Consider the following 21,041-nt stretch of genomic DNA (forward strand, 5'->3'; position numbering starts at 1 on the left):
GACGTCACCGGTCGCGTCACCGGTCGCATCACCGGCACTATAAGCTCGGCCTGAGTCTCAAAAGTTCTGAGAAATTCCTAAATTGAATGTGTGAGGTTGAACTAATTTCAGCACGGGATTTCCCAAACATTTTCAGAAAATCAATATTTTTACTTAATAATACCATATTTTTTTTTAAAGAAAAATATCAATCAGCACGCAGCATGCCAAATGTTGGCTAGAGTAGGTTCTTTGAACAATGATTATGGCTTAGCCTGTTAAATGTCAAGCAATCAACTCTAAAATGTGATTAGGGCAAGTGACCTTCCAAATATTCATGCTTTTTCTCAGCAGAAAGGAGGAATCTTCACAAATGCCTCGTAAACAACAGGCGTGAACTTTACAGTTCCGTACGTGCTGTATGGGACATGTAGCAGTATGAGTGCTTTGGTGGATAGGAAAATTAACCTCTTCACTTCCCATAGTAATGCTATGATTTGCGAAGGCATGAAAATATTGGGATATTTAAATATTCATTCATATTGACAGTTACTAAAATGTTTGAACCACATGACCCGCAAAGAGAACTGATAAAAAAAATGTATTGCACTAAAGCTTTTAAGTAGCCTAGATATTTATTTATAATAAGTTTACCAGGAAGTAATACATTGAGAGTTACCTATCGTTTTCAGGTATGTCCTGGGCACAGAGTTATAATGACAGATACATGGTTACATTTAGAGAAGGGCAATTTTTTTTATCGGATTTGGATCCGCCACGGATTGGCCGGTCCCTTTGATCCGCAGATCTCAAACATGGCGATTTGCCTTTTGTGGATATTTTGTTATTATTGACAATACACAATCCGCTGACGGATTCTTAAAATGCGTTAGCGGATTGCGGAATCCGCGGATGAATTGTTACAATTCGAAGCGGGTTGTATCCAATGGCGGTTTTGGATTAATCCGTGCGGATTGAAACTGTAACAATCTGTCGGCGGATCTTACACCGCAGAGCGGATTTTGCATAGAAAACTCTGGAAGTATCGAGAAACGGATTTGGACTGGTCCGCCCATCTCTAATTACATTAAATGAACAGTCATACATTATATTTACAGACATTTCATGGACAGCTGGAGTCTTCAAATAACTTAAGCTAGAGGCAGTTTTGCGAGTCTCTGGAAGGTTGTTCCAGTCGTGAGGTGCACGGTAACGGAAGGAGGAGCAACCAGATTCTTTATTGAACCTTGGGGCTGTGAACAGAATTTTGGAGTCAGATCTTAGGTGATAAGTGCTACGTGTGGTAGGGGTGAGGAGCTTGTTCAGATAGGCGGGTATCTTACCCAAAAAGTATTTGAAGGCAAGACAGGAAAAACTGTCTTTTTGCACCTGGACTCATGGGATAGCCAATCAAGTTCTTGGAGCATTTTGCAGTGATTTGTGTTACATATAATATACAGTATATATATATGTGACCATGCAGCAAGCTTAAGCCTATAGGGTACCATGTATAAAATGGTTTTTGAAGCAAAAAGTGGCAGTGTGTGCTCATTTGCATGTCATTTCCCAGAATCCCTTGCTGCAGTGGAAGTGCTATGTGCTGGGTGATAATGGTGAAAGGCAGGGTTGCAGACCTGCCTAAGACATGCAGATGAGCATACAGTATATTTACATTTGAGATAGATATATATATATATAGATATATATATATATATATATATATATCTATATATATATATATCTATATATATATATATATATACACTGATCTCTTCTTCCGGCGATGTTACAATGAATGAAGCAAGCAAAGGGTATACTTAAAAACAGTGTCTATTGGAATGTTATCTGTGCTAGTCCTTCCCCCGGTGTGGTTGAGATTTATGGCTAGAGGTGTTAAATTGTTCCTGAAAGCAAGTGATGTAAGAGAGTGTGTGTGTATATCTGTGTGAATATAAATGAATGGAGAGCCCACAGTGTATACGGTGCCAATAGGGACCACTTAGTAGCATAACTAAAAGTGTGTGTGGATACTATGTGGTCCCTATTGGCACTGTATACACTGTGGGCTCTCCATTCATTTATATTCACACAGATATACACACACACACTCTTACATCACTTGCTTTCAGGAACAATTTAACACCTCTAGCCATAAATCACATCCACACACCGGGGGAAGGACAAGCACAGATAACATTCCAAGAGACACTGTTTTTAAGTATACCTTTTGCTTGCTTCATTCATTGTAACATCGCCGGAAGAAGAGATCAGTGTATCTCGAAAGCTCGCACAAATAAAAGCATTTCGTTAGCCACAGAACGGTATCGTCTATTTATTTTTTGATTATTGAAGCTCGGCTAACACGGTACTGATACCTCTACATGTGTATATATATATATATATACACACACACACACACACACACACACACACACACACACATATACAAAACTCTTAAAAGATAACTGACCACGGTCCAGATTTAATACACTGCAAAGTCTTACTGAACCTACTTACAATGCTCATGAATGCTAAAGATAAATGATAAAGTTCTCCCATTATACTCACCCATCGCAGGTGCCGCCATGCCAATCCGAGATACCACCACTTGAGCTATGGCTTGCTGAGCAGCTTTAGTGGACTCTCCCAGCCTATTTCCATTTTCATCTGTGATGGGGATCCCATGCTTCAATTCTCTAATCAAGGAACAAAGGAGGGCGCAAAAGTGAGCCGCACATTTCTCAAAGACCCAAATCCAGCTGAAAGCAAATAAGCTTATTTCCATTGATTAACAAACTCTATCCCCCTAATTATTTAAGTACATCATAATAGGAAATACAAAACATATTTCCTTTGCAACATTGCTAACATGCTCCCCTTCCTATGTCCCACTACCACTAAAACACTAAGGCCTGCCCTTGTTCTCTCCCGGATTGATTACTGTAACATTCTTTTATCTGGCCTCTGCCTCACACATCTCTCCCTTACAGTCCATTCAAATGCTGCTACTGAATCATCTCCTGCTCTTCTGGGAGTGTATCTGCTTCCGACCTCCTGAATACTCTGCTGACTTCCTATTAATTTCTGTATAAACGACATTTATTAGTAATAGTCAGCATGGATGTAAGGTTATGCATTTGGGAAGCAAGAATAAACAGGCGACTTACAAATTAAATGGTGATAAATTGGGGGAACCCTTGATGGAGAAGGATTTAGAAATGCTTGTAGACAGCAGGCTTAGCAATAGTGCCCAATGCCATGCAGTAGCTGCAAAGGCAAACAAGATCTTATCTTGCATTAAATGGGCAATGGATGGAAGGGAAGTAAACATAATTATTTTATAAAGCATTAGTAAGACCACACCTTGAATATGGAGTACCATTTTGGGCACCACTTCTTAGAAAAGACATTATGGAACTAGAGGAAAAAACATCGCACGCGTTTCACGCAAGTTTTGCGCTTTCTCAAGGTGAAACGCGTGGGAGTTTTTTTCCTTTTGGAACACCTACCAATGTTCCAATAAAGCATTTTCTGTCGAGCTTCAGTGTACCTGGCTACCTATTTTTCTGTTTTCAATTGATTGTGGATTTCAAGTGAGTGCCCCGTTTTTCCTTACATCTTCCCACCGATATCTACTCCATGACGGCGGCACCCGGAGGAGAGGGGAGGGGGAGGATTTCCTGAGACTACGGAGGTCGGTGAGGATCAGTGCTGCCAGCAGTGGGACCTCAGGTGGATGCGAGTGCGTACATAGGAGATAAGAGGATTTTACTTACTGTACTTCCTGCTCCCCACCGTTTGTCCCATCGACTCAACTGCTTACATAGACAGTCTCCCGCTTCAGTCCCTATATTGAACATAGCCGCAGTGCTACCACCTCCAGGGACTGTCTGTGTCTCTCCCCCCGATCCACACACAGCCTGACAAGGTATTGAACGCACATCCCAGAGCGCAAGACAGCACACTATTCCAGCATGACTCGTTGCCTTACATACATTCTCCACTATCCTCTGGTAAAAAGTAAATGTTTGATCTCAGTTGCTACCTAGCTCCAGGAGTCCCGCAGTTCCAGGTAGAATAGCTTTTAAACTTTTTGTAGTTTCTTGAAAAACAAACTCAATTTTTGAAGATTTTTTTGCCAAGGACAACCCGGCGGCCATATTCTCCTCCCAGACAAGTATTTCTCTCTGGTAGCTTTAGGGGTTAATTTAGCAGCTGGTGAGTACCTGGAAAGAGGAGCACTGCGGTGGATCTCAGCGGGATGCTCTGGAGCTACTAAGGTAATAAAATATACCCCCCTAAATTCGAGCAGCATTGATTTATGCTTTAGAGGCAATGCAAGCTGTGTTGTATTTTGTATTTTTTTCTTCTTTATATAGGATTGAAGCAGGGGGGCTCTGGAGCTGAACCCCATTCATTTCAGCTCCGGGGGGGCCCTGCTTCCGGAGATACTTACCTTCGTAATGGGTGCTGGTAGACACTCCAGGCTTCACTATATGGCTGCTTTTCAAAGCTCCCGTGTCCTGTGGACCGATAGGAAGTTGTGACGTCATCCAGTGCGGCTTCCTATTGGCCCATGTGACAGGAAGGCTTTAAACTGCAGAAAACTGCAGAGTGATATCGGGAGGCAAGTATCTCTGGAAGCAGGGGGTCTCCGGAGCTGATATGAATGGGGTTCAGCCCTGCAGACCCTCTGCTTCAATTCTGTATTAAAAAATTGGGGGGGGAAAGGGGGTGGCTTGTATTGCTCCTTCAATATATACTTGTTTTAGGAATTAACATCAATGCTAGAATATGATTTCCAGGTCTTTAGTGTTTTTGAAACGGTATACTGTATTAATATCAAATGAAAGCCATTAACATGTATGGCAGTTTTTACAGTATAGTCACACACTTACCTCTGTCTCATTAAGGGGATGTTGATGCAATTGGCAGCAGCTACTGCAGCAAAGGGCACAAATCGCCCAATGAGGGAGGGGAGACGCTGGAAAGATGCAAAGCAAAGTCATGAAATAGCAGGAAAGAGATAGGAATGACAATCTAATGCAGGGGCGGCCAAATCCCGTCCTCAAGAGCTACCAACAGGTCAGGTTTTAATGGTATCCCAGCTTTGGCGCAGGTGGCTCAATTAGTCCCTTCTTCAGCACAGATGGCTCAATCAGTCCTTGCTTCAGCACAGGTGGCTCAATATCTGATTGAGCCACCTGTGCTGAAGCAGGGATATCCTGAAAACCTGATCTGTTGGTAGCTCTTGAGGACTGGAGTTGGACACTCTTAATCTAATACAATACAATACAGATTTGGAGATTAGGGTTGAAGATCATTTCCGAAGCCCAGACTACACTGTAAATCCCATTATCTCCATTTTCTCACCGCTAAAATAATACTTTGCAAGATATCTGGGGGAAGTGTTTTAATAAATCTAGGAAACAAGGTAATTACATTTTTTTGCAATTCCTCACGTGTAAAGAATATATATCTCAGTGAGCCGTATAAGATGGAAGACAAATAGAACCACACTAACAGGCCGTACAGGTAGATTCACAGAGCTCTGTTAGTGACTGAACGACATGTTAACTTCAGTGTTAAGTGCTGACAGGGATCTTCAAAGCTCACTAACGATGCGTTTTTGCTGTTTTCTCCTCCAAAGTGGAGGAGTAATGATTTAAAAGCAGGACTTTTGGAAACAAGTCCTCACCAGAGGTTTTGAGCAATTTTCACAACTAGAATCTATCACCTATATATATATATTTTTTTCTATCCACTCTTATTTAATTTATGTGATTAGTGTGGGAGCGCCGCCCATTATTTTGGTGTGTGGGATGTGCGGTTTTCTGCCATTACGAGCCTTTGTATTACTAGAACGGATGGACGCTAGTGCTAATGATATGCAAGGAGGCGCTTCCTCTAACATTGTATATGCACTGAGCTCCGTTATAGATATGCAGGGATTGGACAAGACGTTAGTGCGGCCATTGCTAAACTTGGTGTTACTCACATCCAGACACAGAAGTAGGTCTGTTACAGGGTCTGGATAAGTGTAAGACCACAGTTAGGTATCATTTAACTATCGTATTGTTAGTTACAGGGTTCCTTTCCTCTCCTGTCTTCTCTTTTTTTATTTTAATTAAATAACTATTCAGGGTCTGCATGGAAGTAATGCCATCATTGGGTAACACAGGCATAACGCCATGTTATTGGCAGTGCTAACTTCACATGGCGTTAAGCCTATGCTAATGAGATCACTAAAGCCATTCTTTTTGCATATATTTGATTTGTGGATAGCTGCTAAACACCGGTAAAATAACGTATGTTACCTATTTAGGTAACGTCGCGTTATTTGCCCTGATTTAACGGAGCTCTGTGGATCCAGTCCCCGGGTGCGCTGACCAATGCTGGCACTTCATGAGTCTGCTGCCAACAGTCAAGGGTTAGAGAAAATTGACTCTAGCCACTACACTCCTCCTGTTCGTTTACTGTATTGTACTACTGTGGAAAGAGTCCTTCTGGAAGAATGGGAAATGTATTCATTGGTAACATTACCAGCCACCCAAGTATCACAAATTAAAGCAGCAGTCCAAGCTGTGTCCGTCCTCCCCTCCCCCCCTTAATATGTGCATCAATACAATCCACACAATGATAAGTAATTAGTTAAGTTGCCGATTGATCCGTTCTCCTGTGATCAATCGGCGAACATTCGGCTCAGGTGTTCGCTAAATGGCTGTCAGTGCAGCAGAAGAGAACCAAAGATGCAAAGTTCTGTGGGGAAGATCATGTGACCAGGCAGTCACTAGATACAATTGGTGCACTGCTAGAGAGAGGGCCGGGCTCAAAAAAAGGGGTGTGCCAGAGCCTGTTTCAGAAGAGGAGGGGGATGTGACTGTAAATTGTTGCTATAGAAACAAAAAATGCTTGTTACATTATAATACATTAAAAAAATGTAATTTAGAGTTGTTCAGTATTTTCCCATAGTACAGAACGGATTTATTAAAGAAAACACATGTAGGATATTGCTTGGTCTGCAGCTTTAAAACATTTTTGTTTATTTTACATTACTATTTACCTGGGTGAGTGTTTTGAGTCCCAGAGCTGTAACAACAGCACCTGTGGTGGCGCTGACATATGCTGTCCCCAGTTGGCTGCAAGATCATTAATAAAAAATAAGGTATTATAGAAAATGCCTGAGAAGAGGAATGAGATATAAGATCAAAGGGGTGCAAGGCTAGTTATCATAATCCCAGCAGAAGAAGGGGAAGAGGGGAGTGAGTAGGAGACATTCTATTTGTGGAGAGTGAGGAAGCAAAAATCCTGTTGCATGTGCAATCATGAACATTCATGTTCAGGCAGCAAGGAATGCCACATATATCACATGAATTAACATTAGCTGCTATGCAATCCTGCCCACCATGACTTTCATGTTACCGTGTTGTAAAATCTTAAATCTGACCATAACTGCACCTGTTGTGCCAACCGATGATCATCCTCATCATCATCCAATCATATTATCATCCTCATCCGATCCTCATCATCTGATCATCATATCATCGCCATCATCCGATCATCATATCATCATATCATCATATCATCATCCGATCATCATCATCCGATCATATCATCAGATCATCATATCATATCATCATCCGATCATATCATCATCAGATCATCATATCATCCTCATCATCATATCATCCTCATCATCATATCATCATGCTCATCATCATCATCCGGTCATCATCATCATCATCATCATCATCATCTGATCATCATATCATCCTCATCATCATCATCATCATCTGATCATCATATCATATCATCCCGATCATCCTCATCCACCTGTGCTGAAGCAGGGACTGATTTAGTTACATGTGCTGAAGCTGGGATATAGTGAACACCTGACCTGTTGGGGGGCTTAAGAACTGGATTTGAGCACCCCTGCTGTAACATATCCTCTTAAAATATTAATAGCAGTAATAATCACCATGTTTGTTATTACCTATGCATGATGTTCAAAACGCCGGATGTTCTATGTTTGACTTTTTTTTCCAGCTGCAGAATAACATCAGATTTGCAGAAGCCTTTCAATGTCTGTGTAAACTGCTGGTATATTTCCCTTAGTGTAAAACTGAATGGGAACTTAGCTAATACAGTATATGACTGAATATTGTACTATTATCAGGGTACATTGCTTTTAGGATAGTCATCTAGATTCCATCTACTTAAAGCGGCTTCATAGTGACTTTATTCTCTTGGCTGAATTACGATGATGATATTGTGGCAACTTTTTCATTTCTAGGACCATTGGGCTACAGACAGGACACAGATTGCACTATATTAGCACTCTATGCTGCTTGGTAAATTCATCTTATTGTTTTCATTTTCAATACGAGTTGGGTGGCAACTAAGAACACAGGATTGACTTGTTTAGAAGATTCACTGGAAGAAGAAACCTGCGGGTTTTCAAAAGCTCTATACACTATAATTTCATCAATGAAGACATCCAGAGTTGGTCTCTAAAATGTGGCACAAGATACATTGAATCTGCTGGATCGTGAGACTTCCAGAACATTGCACTATTTATTTAGAAGCATATATTGCATTGCCAGTGCTAACAGAACGCAAGGTTAGGAAATGTACATCTGGTGGATATACACACCTTGTTGTGATGGGCGCATCCCCACTCCTGTTAGTGTAATTCACAATGGCATTGAAGGATTGATTCACCCACTGCCAAAATACAACAGCTGGCGTTGTTCTGCAAGAAGGAGACACAAACTTGTCATCAAATTGGGAAACCACAGGAAAGGAACATTTTGAAAATGTTTTTTTTTTTTAATTACTAATACATTATTGTATTGTGGATATGAAGAATTATTTATGGACAGTGATATATTTGTGTTTCCAGTGCTAGAGAGGTTAATAATGCCAGCACTCAGATCAGTCGCAAGGTATTTATTTAAACTGTCAGGTAGTGGGGACATGATTTTCAAAACAAAATAGGTAATTTAACTGTACAGTACTTACCTGGGTTACTCTAAAACAGCTCTTAATTTAATTGTCTAAAAGCTGCTTCTAAACTCAGCTATGACATTTTAGAATTGCTGTAATAATAATAGCAGCATGTACATCGCTGCTAGTTTTACGTAGCACTTTACAGAGACATTTTTCAGACACAGATCCCTGCCCAGTGTTTTGATGCCTGACACACAGGGAGAGTAAGTAACTTGCCCAAGGTCACAAGGAACCGACACCGGGAATTGCACCAGGTTCCCCTCTTCAAACTCAGTGCCAGTGAGTGTCTTCACTCACTGAGCCACGTAGTCAGTGGAGGTTTGTAAGTGTACACAGCCCTGTACATAGGATTTTGCATGCTGCCCAGTAGAATTTACAAACTAATTGAGACCTGAGGCACAGGAAGATAGTGACTTGCCCAAGGTCACAAGGAGTTGATACTGGGATTCGAACAGGGTAGCGACCAACACTGATTCCTTCAGCTGATGTAATGTACAGATGTGCAAATGTATCCCATTTTCCTTGTCCTGCTGTTCTTCTGGCAAGCTGCTGAAAATGTAAATAACCTATTAGTATGTTCACTGCTCTGGGTCCTAGGTCCACACCAGAATACCTGCATCTGTATATGTTAATTGTGCTGTTTGTACTTTTTTCAAGAGAGTACACTGGGAATAGCTGATTTAAGGCCTATAGGAGGGGTTCTCAACTCCAGTCCTCAAGATCCCCCCCAACAAGTCAAGTTTTGAAGTTATCCCAGCATCAGCACAGGTGGCTCAATCAGTGGCGTAGTCGACTGAGCCAATGATTGAGTCACCTGTGCTGAAGCAAGGATATATTCAAACCCGTGGGGGAGGTTTTGAGGACTGGAGTTGAACACCCCTGGCCTTGGGGATTTAGAAATGCTCTGTGTGATGGAGACATACTTATAAAATGTCAGCATGCAGCCGGTGATAGTCATGTTCATGGGCACCTGCGCAGACATGCGCCCTATCAAGACCATCTTCTCTCCGGTATCTGGATGGAAAGCAGAATCGTAGATGTATTTTGCTCGCCATAATTGGTCTTCCGTTAGCCCTGGTGTTGGTATTCCCATTCTGTAAAAAATGGGAATAAATTAGTTTCTAATAGACATATTAAAAAATAATGTAATAACTCTACTGCACAAAACATTGTTGTTATCCAGCTGCATACGGTGGGGTACAACAGCGTACAAAGCAGAATTTGAGTAAAATTCATCTCACGAATGTTCTTTTCTTTTGTTGGTATGCAATTTGATGCACAAATTAAACATACACAATATATATGAATACTGCTAGTAGTTCTTGCTATGTTGGTGGAATAATTTATTGTACTGTACACATCTAGATAAAGTTACCATACAAAAGAAAACTGTTCTCTCTAGAATTTTAATGGAATTGATAGTTAACCATTATTGTGCTAGAAAGTCAGTGCCAACTATTTTCTACAGATATTCCAGCTTTAGGGCTGTTTAATTGCTGGTGTAGTAATCACATGGCCCAATCCACCAACCACTGTCCCAATATCCCCTACAAATTAGTAAAAAAATGTGTGGTATTTAGGAAATGTCACCGGAGCGACAACCTTTGTGACGTTCAGTGGACATCACAAGACACTCAAAGGATTTAAATGCCTAGAAGTAGACCTGTAATTCTGTACAATGTTCTTTGCTTCCTCCAGGGTTTTAGGTCCAAGTAAGATATTCCGTGGATCTGTCACCATGAAGAAATGCTGGGCTCGTCCCTGAAAGGTGCTCTGATCCCATCGTGGTTCTTTGATGTTTATGTTGAAAGAAAGTTCCTCAGGCATAATCTAGAATGAAAAGGAGTACACTTTACAGATGAAGTATAACATATTATAACCACAGCATCAGATATTGTACATTTCTAAGTACTGCCAGCTAACATTGTAGACATTGTCGACCTAGCGTTTGTTGGCAGGTATGTTTTCTGTAGCAAATTACAGATATGAACGGTATATCTAAAGTTTATAGATGTATATTCCTCTGGAGGAGCAGTGATATTACGGTTACACCAAATTATCAACCTGGAGTCTCACTAACCATATCCTACTCAAATTCCACGAGTCTTAGATCCAAACTTCTACATACTGTATATAGCAGAGAGTACATACATAATCATAAAAACTAGCACATTATAAGTATAATTGACTACAACGCAAAGGGTTAGAATCATATATATGTATATACGTATATGACAAATAGTCAGGAATAAACTTGCCAAAGGGTAGACGAGTGTTCAACTTAAGTCTCCTGTTTTAGAGTCTAGCACCTTATTCATTAAGACATTCTCCAGGTCTATGCATTTAACTGCTTTCGCTTTCCCAAACACAAAATCTATTCAATCTGCCCACATGCAGCCAGCTTCATCAAAGTTTCCAGAATTCGAAAGTATGCTTAATTTCAGCTTGTTGAACCACTGCCCAGATACTTTTACTCAAACTTTCCATGTGGTGAGTCAGTTTCCTTGAAAAATAAGAATGGTTTAACCGTTCATATTACAGAATTCTCACTAACCCCTCTTTTTACTTTAGCAAAACATGTGCACAATGCATACTGCAATACATGTACAATGCATACTGCAATACATGTACAATGCATGTACAATGCATACTGCAATACATGTACAATGCATGTACAATGCATACTGCAATACATGTACAATGCATGTACAATGCATACTGCAATACATGTACAATGCATGTACAATGCATACTGCAATACATGTACAATGCATGTACAATGCATACTGCAATACATGTACAATACATGTACAATGCATACTGCAATACATGTACAATGCATGTACAATGCATACTGCAATACATGTACAATACATGTACAATGCATACTGCAATACATGTACAATACATGTACAATGCATACTGCAATACATGTACAATACATGTACAATGCATACTGCAATACATGTACAGTACAATGCATGTACAATGCATACTGCAATACATGTACAATGCATACTGCAATACATGTACAATGCATGTACAATGCATACTGCAATACATGTACAATACATGTACAATGCATACTGCAATACATGTACAATGCATGTACAATGCATACTGCAATACATGTACAATGCATGTACAATGCATACTGCAATACATGTACAATGCATGTACAATGCATACTGCAATACATGTACAATACATGTACAATACATGTACAATGCATACTGCAATACATGTACAATGCATGTACAATGCATGTACAATGCATACTGCAATACATGTACAATGCATGTACAATGCATACTGCAATACATGTACAATGCATGTACAATGCATACTGCAATACATGTACAATACATGTACAATGCATACTGCAATACATGTACAATGCATACTGCAATACATGTACAATGCATACTGCAATACATGTACAATGCATACTGCAATACATGTACAATGCATGTACAATGCATACTGCAATACATGTACAATGCATACTGCAATACATGTACAATGCATGTACAATGCATACTGCAATACATGTACAATGCATGTACAATGCATACTGCAATACATGTACAATGCATGTACAATGCATACTGCAATACATGTACAATGCATGTACAATGCATACTGCAATACATGTACAATGCATGTACAATGCATACTGCAATACATGTACAATGCATGTACAATGCATACTGCAATACATGTACAATGCATACTGCAATACATGTACAATGCATGTACAATGCATACTGCAATACATGTACAATGCATGTACAATGCATACTGCAATACATGTACAATGCATGTACAATGCATACTGCAATACATGTACAATGCATGTACAATGCATACTGCAATACATGTACAATGCATGTATAATGCATACTGCAATACATGTACAATACATGTACAATGCATACTGCAATACATGTACAATGCATGTACAATGCATACTGCAATACATGTACAATGCATGTACAATGCATACTGCAATACATGTACAATACATGTACAATGCATACTGCAATACATGTACAATGCATGTACAATGCATACTGCAATACATGTACAATGCATACTGCAATACATGTACAGTACAATGCATGTACAATGCATACTGCAATACATGTACAATGCATGTACAATGCATACTGCAATACATGTACAATGCATACTGCAATACATGTACAATACATGTACAATGCATACTGCAATACATGTACAATGCATGTACAATGCATACTGCAATACATGTACAATACATGTACAATACATGTACAATGCATACTGCAATACATGTACAATGCATACTGCAATACATGTACAATACATGTACAATGCATACTGCAATACATGTACAATACATGTACAATGCATACTGCAATACATGTACAATACATGTACAATGCATACTGCAATACATGTACAATGCATGTACAATGCATACTGCAATACATGTACAATGCATGTACAATGCATACTGCAATACATGTACAATACATGTACAATGCATACTGCAATACATGTACAATACATGTACAATGCATACTGCAATACATGTACTATGCATGTACAATGCATACTGCAATACATGTACAATACATGTACAATGCATACTGCAATACATGTACAATGCATGTACAATGTATACTGCAATACATGTACAATGCATACTGCAATACATGTACAATGCATGTACAATGCACACTGCAATACATGTACAGTACAATACATGTACAATGCATACTGCAATACATGTACAGTACAATACATGTACAATGCATACTGCAATACATGTACAATGCATGTACAATGCATACTGCAATACATGTACAATGCATACTGCAATACATGTACAATGCATTCTGCAATACATGTACAATACATGTACAATGCATACTGCAATACATGTACAATACATGTACAATGCATACTGCAATACATGTACAATACATGTACAATACATACTGCAATACATGTACAATACATGTACAATGCATGTACAATGCATACTGCAATACATGTACAATACATGTACAATGCATACTGCAATACATGTACAGTACATGTACAATGCATACTGCAATACATGTACAATGAATACTGCAATACATGTACAATGCATACTGCAATACATGTACAATACATGTACAATGCATACTGCAATACATGTACAGTACATGTACAATGCATACTGCAATACATGTACAGTACATGTACAATGCATACTGCAATACATGTACAATGCATGTACAATGCATACTGCAATACATGTACAGTACATGTACAATGCATACTGCAATACATGTACAGTACATGTACAATGCATACTGCAATACATGTACAATGCATGTACAATGCATACTGCAATACATGTACAGTTCATGTACAATGCATACTGCAATACATGTACAATGAATACTGCAATACATGTACAATATGTAGCAGGGTTCCCCCTGGGCCCCCCTTACCTCCGCTTAGCAGGGGGACCCCTGAACTGTGCCGGGGAACTGCAGGGGCGAGCGCATCGCCGGGGGCTCCTGGCGGCATCTGCCGCCAGGTGCCACTATCTTTAAAGCAGCGTTGCGGCGGCCATTAACGAGATTGCAGATAGGCAGAGGTGGCGCTCCGTAGCAGGGACATACCCAGTCGGTGCATGCGCAGACAGAGCCTGCGGCGGCCATTACAGACTTGCGCATGCGCAGTTGCGATCGCGCATGCGGCCCCAATGTAAAAGAGCTCTGCAAAGGACTACAACACCCAGCAGCCACTGGGGCTGCTAAACCACCTGACACCAGTTAGACAATAGGTTTAGAGACTTCCCTGCAGAGAGAGATATACATTGTTGTGCATTACACCATGCTAAAGTCAGAGCTGGGAGCAGGTTAGGGAAGGGTGTGTGCTGGGAGCAGTAGCCCCTGCACTAGGCCAGGTTACCCCCCCCTAGGCCCCAAGCCATAACCCAGATTGTGGTTGCAACAGGGACAGGCCCTAGGTAGGGACCCTGCCCCTTTAGTTATTGCTAAGTTCAGGGACACAGTTCACCTGCTGTGCAGATGTATAGAACACCAGTGCATTAGAATGAAACAGTCTTTTAAAGCGTTTGAATAACTGCAACAGGATAACTCCCAATGAATTAACACATAATAACATAAATTTACACCTTGACAAAGGGCGTGGAGCCCGAAACGCGTAGGTGGTTACCTGCTATAGCCCTGGGGGCCTGCTGTCCGAATTTTAATGCAATAAACCCCTCTTTGCTACCGTGAGCAGTGCACTGCCTTTTTTTGCCCGCACTTGCTGTGCAGCCCTGATTATCATGTCTGGACGCAGACCATCGCTCAAGATAGGACTACCTTCCTGGTGGGACTGTCTGGCAGGACGCCACACCATGCAGAGGCGGAGGCATCGTGGATCACGCTTTCGAATCCATCATCCAAGTACAGCATCTGCGCGCAGGTACCGTCAAGTCACCAAGTGAACCAACAACACACCTCATCTTAGTGGGCAGCACTGTCCCACACTTGGGTGGGGTTGTGGGACTTTTGAGACACTTGGGTGGATGGTGGTGGGGTTGAGGCCCAGTGATGCCAGGTTACAGGGTGACACTACTGTGATGCTGTTGATGTTATATTGGGATGTGTTATAACTAAGTTGCATATAGTAAACTGTTTTATCCATAACCGGGTGTAAGTGGTTACTTTATGTGGTTCCTGTCTCAGGGGTTATTCTACACACTAGAATCCCTGCACAGGTGGAGGTGCTGTAAGCAGTACGTTCCAGAATACACCCCAGGCTCCCAGTGGCGGAGGTTCAGGCCTCCTGTGAGCCTGACAGGTAACGCACCATACACCTGGTAACATATGTAGATTTCTCCACATGGTCCCTATCAGCGATTGTGGGGGAAAGTGTGTTACAAATGCATACTACAATACATGTACAATGCAGTGTATGTTTTCTTTAATAATTTATGCTAAACCAGTCAGACGCATTTGGTGAATTTAATCAAGCATGCTAATTAGTTTCTTAGTGTATAAAACAGCTGACTTAGTTATGGAAAACTGCTAAAAGTTCAACAACAAAGATGACAATGTTATGAGAAATCTTGACGGTTTCTCAACATTATAGCATTAAAAAAAAAGAAGTATTAAAAATGTACACATTCTTTATAGAAGAATTCTGTGCTGCTCTTTTTTTTTTTTTTTTTAAATCTGACATATACTGGAGAGATCCCCCAAAGCTGCTCTGTGGTTCCCCAATGTCTAGGGACCCGCCCCCCTCCCCAGTTCCCACGCTCAAGTACTGGACAGAATATATGCCCAGTGGACACAAAATGGCGTCCGGTTCAGGGCTCGACTCGTTAGCCAATAGAAAAGTTGTAACGTCATCAAGAGATTACGTTTCTATTGGTAACCCAACAGGCTGCTCCCCTCTGCACAGGACCAGCGTGCTAAGGGTTTTAATGTGTTTATACTATGTGGAACGTCAACCCCACCCACTGGAATGTTAATGAGCCAAGAGGACAAACAACTTTGTATTCGCAGCTGCATTCAATCTGAACCCCTTCAGTGTATATCTGTGTCGCCCCAAAGACAGACAGCCTTTGGCAGAGACGAAGGGCAGCCAAAGGGTATGAGCCGTTTGCTGCCATTCGCTGATGTTTGGTGATGTTAAAGCTTCTCTATTTCAATCTGAAACTCACCAGCCCTTTTATTCCCTGTACCCAATTTTCCAGCTCTATCTGTCCATGAAAGGTTTGTGAATTGACTGTATAACCCTGTTCTTTTAATGTAACCATGTATTGTTATAACTCTGTGCCCAGGACACACTTGAAAATGAGAGGTAACTCTCAATGAATTACTTCCTGGTAAAACATTTTTATAAATAAACTAGCTGATATACCCGGCGTTGCCTGGAGGCAGGGAGGGGGGCGTGAAAGGCAGGGGGGGGCGTAAAAGGCAGGGGGGCGTGAAAGGCAGGGGGGGGGCGTGAAAGGCAGGGGGGGCGTGAAAGGCAGGGGGGGGCGTAAAAGGCAGGGGGGGCGTGAAAGGCAGGGAGGGGGGCGTGAAAGGCAGGAAGGGGGGCGTGAAAGGCAGGGAGGGGGGCGTGAAAGGCAGGGGGGGCGTGAAAGGCAGGGGGGCGTGAAAGGCAGGGGGGGGGCGACACACACACACACACACAGTGACACACACAGTGTCCCACACACACGTCACCTAGAGCGACACACACGCGACACCTACCTCTACTTCCGGGCGCCGCCATCTTCTCACTCGGCGCCGCGAGGGAGGAAGGGGGTCCTTCCGGGCGCCGCCATCTTAGGCGGCGCGAGGGAGGAAGGGGGTCCTTTCGGGCGCCATCTTAGGCGCCGCGAGGCAGCTGCATCCTGCCTGGCCACTGCCTGTTCCCCCGCTGGGGAGGGAGATGAGCGGAGTGCCGGGAGGGAGAGGTGAGTGGAGCGCCGGGAGGGAGAGATGAGCGGAGCGCCGGAAGGGAGGGAGAGATGAGCAGAGCGCCGGGAGGGAGAGATGAGCGCCGGGAGGGAGAGATAAGCGGAGCGCCGGGAGGGAGAGATGAGCGAGCGCCGGGAGGGAGAGATGAGCGGAGCGCCGGGAGGGAGAGATGAGCGGAGTGCCGGGAGGGAGAGATGAGCGGAGCGCCGGGAGGGAGAGATGAGCGGAGCGCCGGGAGGGAGAGATGAGCGGAGCGCCGGGAGGGAGAGATGAGCGGAGCGCCGGGAGGGAGAGATGAGCGGAGCGCCGGGAGGGAGAGATGAGCACCGGGAGGGAGAGATGAGCGCTGAGCGCCGGGAGGGGAGAGATGAGCGCCGGGAGGGGAGAGATGAGCGCCGGGAGGGGATAGATGAGTGCCGGGAGGGGAGAGATGAGCGCCGGGAGAGATGAGCGCCGGGAGGGAGGGAGAGATGAGCGCCGAGAGAGAGAGATGAGCGCCGGGAGAGAGGTGTGTGTGTGTGTGTGTGTGTGTGTGTGTGTGTGTGTGTGTGTGTGTGTGTGTGTATGTGTGTGTGTGTGTGTGGCGCCGAGGGGGAAGAGAGTGGCAGTTGGGTGACGTCTGACCCACCAATCTGATTGGTCCTCAGCCTCTGGCCAATCAGATTAACCGCAGATAGCACTAACCATTCGATTTTATATATTAAGATAAAACATGTGTGTTTGTAGGTTTTTTGGGGGGTGTTAAAACAGACACAAAACTACAAATATCTGGGGAACAGGGTGGTCCACAGACGTAGGGGGAGCATGGATAAGCTTTTGGAGGAATTGCAGCTTTAAAGTCACGCTGCTGGTATTTATTTGCTCTATCTGGTTACATTCCAATCACAATGTTATGCTCTGTTTCCATAACGACCATTGGAATAAACCAAGTTCAGTCCTTTAAGCGTGTGTGGGGTGGTACTATGTTAGGCCACAGATCACTGTTTCTCAGGAAAAGCCTTAAATCAATGTAAATATGATACCGCATTCCTGTTTAATGGCTGATGTTACAAGATAATTATACGCTTTCAGGACCATAATACCCTATTCTTCAGGTAACACATACAATAAAAGTGGAATCATTTGGTTAAATGTATAGAATGAGAAACAATACGGAGAATACATGCTGTATGTGTATGCATGTATACTACGCATGTGCAGTACATATGGCGCGCGTCCCATAATAATGAAAAACACGCGGGAAGCCACATTTTTGTAGCTACTAAACGAATGCTTTGTGCATACACAATACCAGTCACCATTGTGCACCAACTGCACCTATGAAAAATGTATTTCTACAATACATCTTGCAGCAAAAGAAAAGAGACTCCTACCGTCTCTGTACTGCACGTTCTTCCTACTTACCAATTAGATTGTAAGCTCTTCGGAGCAGGGACTCCTTTTCCTAAATGTCACTTTTATGTCTATCCTATCATGCGTTATTTGTATTTGTTATTTATAAGATGGTCACGTGTATCCCGGCTGTGACGCGCTATGTACATTAATGGCGCTATATAAATAAAGGCATACATAAATGTGTGTTAACCTTTTTCACACATAATCGTGTTTTCATATAAGACAAATGTATCTGAAATGTGATCTGATCGGTGGGAGGTTGCGGATCAGTGCTCATACCAGTAATATTCTGCCTTCCACATTTTCAGCAGTACACTTGTTTTAGTCAGATAATGTGACTCAGCTGAGAGACCACGCCTGGCTCAGTTGCTTTAACAGATATGACTGGGAGCAAAGAAATGTTCATTTAATTTATCTTTGCAATTCTAAGGGTTCAGTGTGTTGAGGATTGTGGTCCAGTCTTACAGCGTGTAAAACGATGCCCGGCCCATGTACCTGGTAATCTTTTAACAATACAGGTCCCGCTGGCAGGGAAAGGGTTACCAAAAAAGGACATACATTCCTATGAAGTGATAAAGTTAAGACATTTTTTTTTTCCTTTGCGTGTCAAAGGGCTGCGTTCCAGCCGACGCAGGGTTAATATACTCCAGCGAGGCAGGATTTCGTGGTCTGAAGCAGCTCCGTCACTAATCCCCTCATTATAGGAAGCCCCTGGAACCAGCATCACACCCCAGGCAGCTCGAGGAAACGAAGTATCGGAAATAAACGGGCGTTTTCCCTATACCTAGAACAATATGTTATAATAGCACTTTTCCTGCCACATGCTTCAATCAGTCAGAGAGAATGCACGGTTAATACCTCTCTCTCAATGTCACCTATGTATTAACCCTTTTAGTGCTAAAGGAAATTGCACTGCACGCCCCTCCAGCAATTAATAGGTGAAGAAAGGTATCATACAAGTATAATAGGTCTACCTAGCCAAAATCAGACAGGAAAGGCTTTCTAAAAATATATATAATTAGAGATCAAACTTACACGTCCTTCTTCAGAATCCAAATGTTATTTCACATCCAGTGACAACAATGACCTCTCAATAACATCACCAGCTTGAGCAGTACGAGAGAGGACAACCTAACTTGTGGGCCGTCCCTGCCGGCTTGTCAGCCCCTACATCAATACTGTAACCCAGATAAGCAGAAGGGCAGCCCACCATTGGTTAAGCCGGTTTGCTGTCAGTGGGAAATCATGGAGGGTGTGTAGAGGAGAAGAGTAGTAAAACATGTGGGTTGGTTGGCTAAGAATAACTAAGACTGGGCAGGAGAGCTGGCTGAGGCTGGTTTCTACTTGATGCCAGGGGGAGTACGTACAGCAGCACGTGAAGAGACCGAATATGCTCGCTGCAATTATTCAAACCACGGAGGAGCGAGCAAGATGAATCCAACAAAGAGCAGGCATATGAATGTGCTCACAAGTGGTATTTTTATTTGTACAGTGGAGGGGTTTTGTCACTTTTTGTACCCACCATAACTTATATAATGTGTGATTGAAACCTATCCCAGTTTCACATTGCAAAGCCTTCACAACTGATCTCATTCACATTGATGAAACCCAAAAGGTTGAAATAGCTGTCTGTGAGTAGGTTTACTGGCTTTACACTTCTTTAACCGCAGCTGTGCTGAAAAGCTGTGTAATACAGCAGGCATGCATTTTTAGGGATCCCATGTTAAAATTGATTATCAGCTAAAGGTGACGTGGTGTGCTCATTTGCATGTCATTACCCAGAATCCCTGGTTGCAGTGAAAACACTGCAGATAAGAGACTAAGAGATAATGGTGAAAAGCAGGGATGTACACCTCTCTGAGACATGCACATCTGTTCACAAGTGATATTTTTATTTGCAACAAAGAGTAGAAAAGGCAGTTTGTCATTAAAACTCACACATGGTTTATTGCCAGATAATCTCTTCAGGGCAGCGCCTGCCTTTGACTAATGCAGGGGGGCGCGGGAGATTTTTTTGGGGGGTGGGGGGACGCAGGCAGTTGCAGTGGTCCCGCGGCATTTAAATGAAATGCCGGGGGATCGCGTGAGGCCTCTGCAACAATACTGGGATTCAAACCCTGTGACACGTCTCCAAATGACGCCGCAAGTCACGTGACCTGACGTCACATGACCCCGGAGCGTCACTTGATG

General features: G+C 42.5%; 1 protein-coding gene across 4 annotated transcripts in view; it reads right to left on the reverse strand.

The window, feature by feature from the left end:
• The window catches only part of SFXN3 (sideroflexin 3), a 32,198-nt gene extending 12,042 nt beyond the window's left edge, over positions 1-20,156 (reverse strand). For 2 of the 4 annotated variants that reach the window (XM_075612452.1, XM_075612454.1), the window contains exons 1-7: positions 19,887-20,156; positions 10,652-10,818; positions 9,912-10,082; positions 8,633-8,731; positions 7,043-7,118; positions 4,878-4,963; positions 2,548-2,675 (exon numbers count right to left, since the gene is read on the reverse strand). In XM_075612452.1, coding sequence (XP_075468567.1) covers positions 2,548-2,675; positions 4,878-4,963; positions 7,043-7,118; positions 8,633-8,731; positions 9,912-10,082; positions 10,652-10,815 — 724 coding nt within the window. In that variant the 5' untranslated portion in view covers positions 10,816-10,818; positions 19,887-20,156. Of the gene's footprint in view, positions 1-2,547; positions 2,676-4,877; positions 4,964-7,042; positions 7,119-8,632; positions 8,732-9,911; positions 10,083-10,651; positions 10,819-11,246; positions 11,266-19,886 lie in introns of those variants that run through there. The other 2 variants (XM_075612450.1, XM_075612451.1) reach the window with 2 other exon arrangements.
• Between the last annotated feature and the right edge of the window lie 885 nt (positions 20,157-21,041).

The sequence above is a fragment of the Ascaphus truei genome, chromosome 8, assembly GCF_040206685.1.
Source record: "Ascaphus truei isolate aAscTru1 chromosome 8, aAscTru1.hap1, whole genome shotgun sequence".
Classification (NCBI taxonomy): domain Eukaryota; kingdom Metazoa; phylum Chordata; class Amphibia; order Anura; family Ascaphidae; genus Ascaphus; species Ascaphus truei.